A 9,590-nucleotide genomic window follows, 5' to 3' on the forward strand; every position below is an offset into this window, starting at 1 on the left:
GCCGAAGAAAATTGGTGGAATACAATACGCGAGGTAAAGGAACCTCACGACAACATAGGGAGCAGACGTAAATGGCGCTATTGTCGTGCAGGTTAGATTGAGTGACACAAAGGCAAACCGCTGGAGAAGTATTTACTTGTTATAAATTTATATTATATACACACTGGGTTACCTCGAGTCAGTTAACCAACGGTGTAGAGCACGGCTCATCCGAGAAAACCATAACGTTCAGGTTACACAATAGAAAATCACCAAGTTTAATTCAAATCCTGTAGGGTTGTCTGCACCTGCAGGCTACCTACCTCGGACGATGATCGAGGTCGGCGAAGGCAACCTACTTTTCTCGGAAGCTTTGGACTGAAGGTTAGAAGAGGACTGGATTCAGGGCGGGTTGACTCGTCGTTTCATGGTAAACGATAGCCGATAACACCCTGAACCCCTAATTGATGTCACAGAGCGTTTCGGGGGAGAACGTGAGCGAGAAGAGCTGCGTCGAAAAATAGTCAGGAAAAGCAGATTTTCTCTATAGTAATAATGATGGATTCTGTGACGATTGTGTTTTCACAAAGGAAAACTCTTGTAGCGCCCCAGTAGTAAAGCCTTTCTGAAGCAACTAAACTAATCATCTGATAAGCGTTCTAATGTATTTTTGCTTCCATTACTTATAAGTAAAAACTTTCGTAGATAGGTTTCACTAAACGAATCGTAGCGTCATGTGATGGCATGTCCTTAAGCTAAAGCGGAAGATGGTGGCCAGTCATTGTGGCAACGGGAGGGCGCTGAGTATCTGAACAACGCTCTGGCAAGCGCGTTCACTTTCAGTGGTAGGATGCCCTATTAGTAGCGATTCGTTTGTTTAACAAGCTAACTGGCAGGCACGCGCTATCCCCCCCCCCCTTGCCTCGCCATCGTCTCCCTATCCAATCCCCTATCCAAGCGACGAGTCACCATTGCTATAACCCACCCACGACTTCTAGAGCCCCCTCGACGTTGCGCCGACACTGCCCCGCCGGCTGCCATCCATGTGTGTGCTTCGACCGTCTCCTAGATAGGAAAAAAGGGAGAAGCTTCTCTGGCGAGTTCTGTGTGGCAGCCAAGCTGACGTAGGTGCCTAGATGTTGACACTTTTCTGTTTTTTGTTTTACCGTTGGCTCTACTTTTTTTTGCCGAAGAAAATTGGTGGAATACAATACGCGAGGTAAAGGAACCTCACGACAACATAGGGAGCAGACGTAAATGGCGCTATTGTCGTGCAGGTTAGATTGAGTGACACAAAGGCAAACCGCTGGAGAAGTATTTACTTGTTATAAATTTATATTATATACACACTGGGTTACCTCGAGTCAGTTAACCAACGGTGTAGAGCACGGCTCATCCGAGAAAACCATAACGTTCAGGTTACACAATAGAAAATCACCAAGTTTAATTCAAATCCTGTAGGGTTGTCTGCACCTGCAGGCTACCTACCTCGGACGATGATCGAGGTCGGCGAAGGCAACCTACTTTTCTCGGAAGCTTTGGACTGAAGGTTAGAAGAGGACTGGATTCAGGGCGGGTTGACTCGTCGTTTCATGGTAAACGATAGCCGATAACACCCTGAACCCCTAATTGATGTCACAGAGCGTTTCGGGGGAGAACGTGAGCGAGAAGAGCTGCGTCGAAAAATAGTCAGGAAAAGCAGATTTTCTCTATAGTAATAATGATGGATTCTGTGACGATTGTGTTTTCACAAAGGAAAACTCTTGTAGCGCCCCAGTAGTAAAGCCTTTCTGAAGCAACTAAACTAATCATCTGATAAGCGTTCTAATGTATTTTTGCTTCCATTACTTATAAGTAAAAACTTTCGTAGATAGGTTTCACTAAACGAATCGTAGCGTCATGTGATGGCATGTCCTTAAGCTAAAGCGGAAGATGGTGGCCAGTCATTGTGGCAACGGGAGGGCGCTGAGTATCTGAACAACGCTCTGGCAAGCGCGTTCACTTTCAGTGGTAGGATGCCCTATTAGTAGCGATTCGTTTGTTTAACAAGCTAACTGGCAGGCACGCGCGTAAGCTGGCACTCCAGCTCCTTTGCAAGCAAGTTTGCTGGCAGGGAAGTAGACAACCAGGGTAAGCAGGCTGACAGTGAACGTCGGTTACGTTCACTTGAGTATATGTGGGTGGTAGTCTGGGTTCCTAGTGGCAATTTCCTATCTACGCTGTCCCAACTTGCACCTGCTATTAGGATGTAGGTGCATCAGCGTCGCAAGGGCCGTTGGTCGTCGAGCAGGTTGGGCGAAAGGAGGCACCGGACAGAACATGGCTATGGTGTCCGGGAAGCAAGCGCCTGCCGCGGCACTCCTTCAATACAGACACGAAAGGACAGACACACATAGGGGAAGGCAGCGAACACGGCACACGGCCAGGCGCTTAGGCTAGGGCCGCCAGGTGGCTCGAGTGGCCATACGGCCAAGGGGGTGATGTTCGTTTGTTCAGGGCTGGGGTGGCTGAGGGAATCGAGACAGGATAGCAGAGGTGGCGAATAGCTCCAGCCGTGTGCGTGTGTGCAAGTGCCTCTGTGAGTCACTAGATGTCTGTATGTGTATGCGTGCCTGCCCAGGGGATACGGCTTGTCGTGGTGGTAATAATAGTAGTAGCGGCAGCAGCAGCAGAGATGGAGACGGCTGGGACTGAAGCTGAGCTGGGGGTTGAAGCTACGCCCCGAGGATAACAGGAGTAGAAGCCTGTTCCGACCCAACGAATGTGCGACATCGACTCTTCACGCGGCCTCTGGCTCTTTCTAGGCCTCTGTCCTTCTCGGTTCGACCATCGTTGGCTCCGGTTGCCCAGATGCCCAAGTCTCGGCCTACATAGGTTTCTCAGTTAGCCCGACCTATCGCTGCCACCAGCAGCGGTCTACGATCTGTACACTTTAAACATACCAAGCTTGGCTAGCATAGTTTGTCTGTCTGTTTGTCGTCTGTCTAGTTACCAAGCTGGTCAATAAACGCATATTTACACAGCCTCGTATAAATCAGCTGCCATACGAAAAACCATGGTTATAGTAATGATCGCTGCAGGACAGCTGCAGTTACCGACTAGCTTTCTTTCTGATGTCGAGGTAACATTGCCATCAAGACGATGTCTAGGTTTCGAATACGTTAGTGTGCTTATTTATTAATGTTATGGTAGCTTATGGCTTATGGCAAGAATTTGTCAACAATATCTTTTCTATCCTCGAACTATATAGGTTCGAACTTCCAGTAAGCCTCGAAAACGTAAGTTATTTCTATTGGATAACGATATGTAAATTGGCTACTTTTGTTCTATCTGAAATTCAAAGAAAAAAGCTGGTTTCCTTTTTCTCTCTAAGGTACCCTGATGCAATGACAAAGGTTCAACATAGTACATAGAAGCAAATATTTTGCCTACTCTATACTTTGTGTAACTTAGTTCGGCAGCTCACTGGCCACCGCGCGTATAACACGAGCTACTGCTTGCGGCCACTAGCTCATATGAGCAGAACAGCAGGCAGGTCGTCGTAGTTGGAAATTGGGCTCAATATGTCGTCGTTCACTCAAGGTGAACTTGCGTAGTGCCGTTGGCGTGAGCCAGGCCTGAGACCTCCTCTCAGCTGAAAGATCTGAGCTGTGCGCGTGTCCCCTGCAGCAGGCGGGCCACGAGCTGAGGGCTAGAGGCACCGCGATTCGTGGTGGGGAGTCTAGTCGAGCTCGATCTTTCTTTCGACTCTGCGTCTCCCGAGGGACACTCTGTAGCTGGAGCGCTAGTCTGAGCTGTGGTGCGTCTCGAGACTGTTATGTAGGCTGCTATGTAGCTTCCTCGTGAGCGACTCCTCCACCAGTACCGCTGGTAACAGCAGCGGCAGTAGCAAGAGCTGTGAGCCCCGTCTAACATTTCTAACTCGGGCAGCAGTAGCAGCAGTAATAGTAGTTACACTCCTATGCCACAACCCCGAAAATCATATACCCATGCCGTGGCCCCCCACGCGTATAGCCTCCGGTCGCTTGCTGCCTGTACTGCCACCACCACAAGGACGACGAGTCCTGCCCGCATATTGGTCTTGAAGAAAAACCCACTAAGAAGAAGGTTTTCCCTTTCCTTGCAACCTCGTTACGGTGAGGGCGTCTAGCAGCCTGGTTGCTACCTTGCTACCTAGCTGGCAGACAAGGCAAGCGAGCTTGGTTGCCATGACGACGTCGGATCGGGTTAACGAGCGGCGGCAGTGGCTGTGCTTTCCGCATCCTACGTTGAACCACCGGCTCCGTCGAACGTTTGCTAGTTCCTTGCACACTTGTTCGCTCAGCCCGTTGCAAGAAAAAAAGCGTTAGCCATGCCTGCTCTGGAATGCTTCGGGCTAGTGGCAGATGTGGGCCTGCTGTAGTGCCTGCTGTGATGACAGCGGCGTCGCTGCCGGGTGGAGTTCGTTAAGACCAACGTCGCGTTCCACCCGCCCGTCTGGCAGCTTTCACCGACGGATTCGCTGTTCGATGTAGGTTGCCTTGCTTCTGCTACAACTGGAGCCGTAACATCTGACTGCTACGCTTATTGACGGGTGACCTGAATACCTCTTACTTCAGTGGGAAATGAAAGCCATGCATCGTATGGTCGCGTCACAACTAAACGACTAGCCAATTAATTATATGGTAGAGATTGAGATGGAGAGTTTTCATAAAATTTTTATTTGTGATGCTTATGAATGTTAACGTAATGAGAAGTACTATAACAATGCACACATTGCACAGCATGTCAACAAGCCCAGTTAGCTCCTTGGTCATAACGATCTTGTAACAGAACTTAAACAAATGGCTTATCCAACGATAAAGATACATTAGAAGGTTAGTGATTTGAAATAGATTATAAAAACGCAGTAGAAAATTATTACTTCGCTTTTTTGCTGCAATGGACGGTCTCCTCTGCCGATAGCCCTAGAAAAGACAGCTGAAGGCCTCATTAGCTTGCGAATTCGATAAATTTTTCACAAAGAAGGACTAACGTATGGAGGATTTAAGGCACCGCCAGAAAATCGACACAGGTTCTGCTACGCATTAAAAAAAATTCTATAAAATCGCCATCCTTCTTCTACGTTAGGATTTCGGGTCGGTGCTACATTTTGGCAAAGCCTTCCGTACTATTATATAGGTTATATTATAGCCGTCATAGTACGGGCGCACATCTTACAAAATGTTCTACAATTGCAGACGCAAATTTTGCGGCTAGAAAACTTCATTTTGAAATTTAAATTCGCATTTTTAACTGTACTCTAGTGTCCTTATTGTCTTTCACTGGATACTCCATGACGGTGTCCGTGCCAGGCCCCATCGTTTCTAATGTCAGTAGCAGAGCCTGCATCTATATTAATTTGTTATCTATTTACATAATAACTGTCTTGAATTTACAAAACGCGAAGCTAGAACTGATTGATCGATTTCATCTATGCATTTTACCCGCCCCAGGGACTCGGCTAAGAAGGACAAATGTTGGGAGCATATTGCACGACAGGTCAACATGCAGATTGGACATGCCAGACAACGGTGGAAAAGCTTACGAGACACATTTACGCGAAAGGTGCGCAAGATAGCCATCATCGAAGCAGCCGGTGGTTACAGTGGAAGCGGCGAAGATCCTTGCCAATGGAAGTACTTTCAGCAGCTCAAGTTTCTCGAACACGTGATTCATACGCATAGGCCGCGGCTACAGCCTGCAAATGGCTCCAATGGTACCACGCAGCCAACCAAAAATCCTCTGGCGTTACCTAACCTTACACTCTCCATCAATGTAAGTAGGATTCTAATTTGCTGATAATGCTACACAAACGTTTCCTTTACAATGGCTGCCATACACAGGACATAAGAACAGCTATCGCGTCCGCACCCATTGTTTATGCAAGCGTTTGAGGGGCTTGGCACAGTTGCTGCTACCTTTGTTTTTTGATATCATGAAACACATTCTGCCGGAAGACTTTGCACGAAAGTCACAGCTCGATCTGTACCGCTTGCATGTTCTCCTATACAGGATACAACGATGCCAACTTGGGGATGGCACAAGATATGGGGGCAAATTCAGTTCTCGCATGCCTATCGGGCTTCCAGTATTAGCACCTAATGCATTTATGATAATTGTTTCTCCGATTGTCAACAAAAAAGCGTCGTGACGAAATACCTAAGAGCAATTCTGTGGCATCAAGCTAATCGTATCTTGATTCGTTGCTTTCATTCTATGTGACGCGCTCGCATGTTGCCATCAATCGCAGCCTCTCGACTGCGACGATGAAGAGGAAGAAGATATTGGACCGCAACGGGCTTGGCCGCTACAGGATGAACGCGAGCTAATTCATTATATGCGCGATTGTCCTCTACTGTGGAACAAATCCGACCTGAACTTTAATAATGATGCCTCAAGAGATATGGCCATTATTCAAATTCATACCAATTTCCAGGAACGGTATACCTGGTCGGAAATTCAAAACAAGATCAATTCGCTCGTCAAGAAGTTCCATGAGGGGGACAACTCGTGGATTCATCAGGAGTCGTTACAATATATTGCCAATACGATCAACGGGGCAGCTGCGGCAGCAGCAGCGGCGGCCGCCGCCGCTGCCGCAGCGGCTGTTGCCGCCGCATCGAAATCTGCTGGAGCAACAACGAACAGCAGCGGAACGAGCTGCAGCAACCATCATGACAGCTCAATGAAGGCTGAGCCTATGGACAGCGATGAGTGAGTACGACGAATGCTACCATATAATAATGCCTGCTTCAAGAAATAGGTAAAATCCTCATAGGGGTCTCTGCTCTAGACACGTCCATATAGCGTGTAGCGTGCGAAGGCGGACTACGCCATACTACGAGGTCGAGTCGGTACGAGTTGTGCGTACGGCTGTTTATCGCAACATGCTTGTTCTAATAATGTTCTTCAAACTATTTGCTGTGTTGTTTTCATTATTTCGTGACGTAAGGTGTTCGCAGGACTGCGGTTCGCTATTACCCCAGGTTGAGATAGACGAAGGCGAAGAGGTGAAATCTGTTACCGTATCAACAACGACAAATGCTAGTGGCTGTCCCACTGTCAAAGTGATCTCGACTTCGCTGTCTTCATGTGTAGATACCGCCCCCAAGACAACTGTAGCCAATGGAGCCCCTTCGGCGGCGAGTCTCGTGCAAGCCGCCCAGGCAAGTCAAACGGCAGCCGCTCTTACCTTGCAGAGCCTTCCGGCAGCTTTTCACAATGGAACGGGTGGCGGGGACGGAAGCCAGTCGGCAGCACCCATCAAGATCATCACTGTTTCGCCCAATGGCACAACACAAAACGCAACTATTGCACTCGGTAAGTACGCTCGGGATCGATATAATTTCGTCGTTCACCTCGTACATAGCAAATTCCCGGGCCATCGAAAGTTAGAAACGTCTCATTCGAACGTCCCATCTCACGTTTGTTTAAGGAAGCATTGGGTAGTAAAACGTTGTTTGTGAATCAGGCCTGCAACCTTCCACGTATGATCATACACGAACGTAGACATGTGTCTTGTGTGGGACCCAGCTGTAAGGTCTGGACCTATGTTTAGATGCTATATATATTGTGCGGTTATTTGTACATGATAACATCTCTCGATATGCACAGCTACTCTGCGGCTTAATCTTTTTGCGGCAGAACAGTAATCTTACTGCGTCCGTCTGTTTCGCTCAGGAGGTGCCACTGGGAACGGCAGCACGATCCTGATTCCATCCGGTGGTCAGAGTCTTCTACAGATGTTACAAGCTGCCAAAGCCGCGACTGGTCAAGAGGTACTTGCCACGCCAAAGGAAAAGAGAGCTGCGTCGATCGAGAAACGTATTGACACATTCACAACGTGGATCAAAGCGTACCTAGCCATGGTTGAGCCAGACGACCTTGATCGTATCGAACTCGAAATTCATGAGCTGATGGTGAAGCACACCAAACGAACCAAGGGTCACCAGTTTAAACCAAAATCGCGTAGCCATAAGGCTAAAAAGGTTGCCGCCGCCGCCGCCGCCGCCGCCGCCGCCGCCGCCGCCGCTGCGCAAGTGGCTCAGGTGGTGCCGACGGAGGCTAACGGGGTCGTGCTTACAAATGGACTTCTCAAGGAGCTTAAACATGCAGCTGCTTTGAAACTGGTCGAGCAGAACCAACATATCGCTCTAGCAGATGTCATCGAATCGTGAAGGGCTGAGAAGATTCGATTCTCTCCGAGTGCGCATTATGATGGTAGGGCGCCAATACGGATGTCTTAATGACTAACAAACAGGTGGAAATATAGTCGCAGTGTAATCTGTAATAATGACGATGGTGTGAGCTCGATGAGAAAAGATAATTGGACAAGAAAAGGACGGATGGGAATTAGATTAAATCGATCCAGGCTCGGAGAGGTGCAATGGAGTTTCTGGCAAAACGAGAGACTTGTTGGCAACTTATGTATCGCAATGTGACGACGATGAAATGTACCTAGACAACTTTGTCGTAGAAAGGATCTTCACGAATAATCAATCACTCCTCTCATTACAGCAAACGTTACGGCGTATTTTAATGACCATTACGTAATTGAAAAATAATACAATAATTAGCTACATTATAACACGCGAACAAAAGGATTAAGGGAAAAAAAAAAAAATCATATATTTTATGAACGAACGGTGTACACGCGTATTTTGATAATTACATTATGAATATTATCATTATCGAACACTCTATTGCTTCAGTCCCTGTACTCTGTGTTATGATCTCCCTATTGCTGATATATATATATATAATTTTTTAATTGAATTATATAAGTTTATATCTTGATCGTTAAGCTTCATTATTTGTTATTGTTTTAAGTAAACAGCTTGCCTTGATTCTTGCACGGGCAGAACTTTTCCGCTTATTTATTGATTTTCTTATTTATGTGGTCAATGGCTGTCGTATGCCATTATTACATAAAATTACACAAGTACGAAGCGAATCTCACTCACTTTTGCCGTTCAGTTTTGTTGCAGTCAAATAGGTAGTTCTGTGACGATGATCCTCTTGCCAAACACCCAAATCCACTGGGTTTGCGGAGTCAGTGCACCCACATATGTATTCTCTGCCTGGCGTTGTCATGCTTTAAGTAAACCTGCCAAAGGATGTCGAATACTCCAAAGAGTGATGACTGACCATATATCAAAAAAGCAATGATCCACAACACCTCAAATATATATATATATATATATATATATAGATATACATATATATATATATCTATACACTTACGAGTGAATATCATTGTCGCGTTATAAATGATGCTGTAAATAAGGATCATACTCAATGGAAGGTCGTCAACAAAGTGAGCTGGTACATGTATTATAACACTAATAATAAACACAAACAAGAATAGTATAATATAATTAAAAAGTTGCTCATTTATCGTCTCGCTATATATATATATATATATATATATATATATATATATATATATATATTGTTATGCTGCAATTACTCTGCACTTGTGCAAAAATAAATTTTTTGATGATCGAGATGAAATCAAATATAATCACTATAATTTTTTTTTTTCTTGATAAAAAAAAAAAAAAAAAAAAAAAAAAAATAAAATTTCATTT

General features: G+C 46.0%; 1 protein-coding gene across 9 annotated transcripts in view; it reads left to right on the top strand.

Annotated features, from left to right (window-relative positions):
• Positions 1–9,384, top strand: part of LOC111247181 (uncharacterized) — a 32,832-nt gene extending 23,448 nt beyond the window's left edge. For all 9 annotated transcript variants that reach the window (XM_086983322.1, XM_022797826.2, XM_086983323.1 and 6 more), the window contains 4 exons: positions 5,454–5,775; positions 6,251–6,714; positions 6,953–7,320; positions 7,681–9,384. In XM_086983322.1, the coding sequence (XP_086839448.1) occupies positions 5,454–5,775; positions 6,251–6,714; positions 6,953–7,320; positions 7,681–8,177 (1,651 nt within the window). In that variant the 3' untranslated portion in view covers positions 8,178–9,384. The remainder of the gene's footprint in view (positions 1–5,453; positions 5,776–6,250; positions 6,715–6,952; positions 7,321–7,680) is intronic.
• Positions 9,385–9,590: the final 206 nt, after the last annotated feature.

Source organism: Varroa destructor, unplaced genomic scaffold, assembly GCF_002443255.2.
Source record: "Varroa destructor unplaced genomic scaffold, Vdes_3.0 BEIS01000003.1, whole genome shotgun sequence".
In the NCBI taxonomy this organism is placed as follows: domain Eukaryota; kingdom Metazoa; phylum Arthropoda; class Arachnida; order Mesostigmata; family Varroidae; genus Varroa; species Varroa destructor.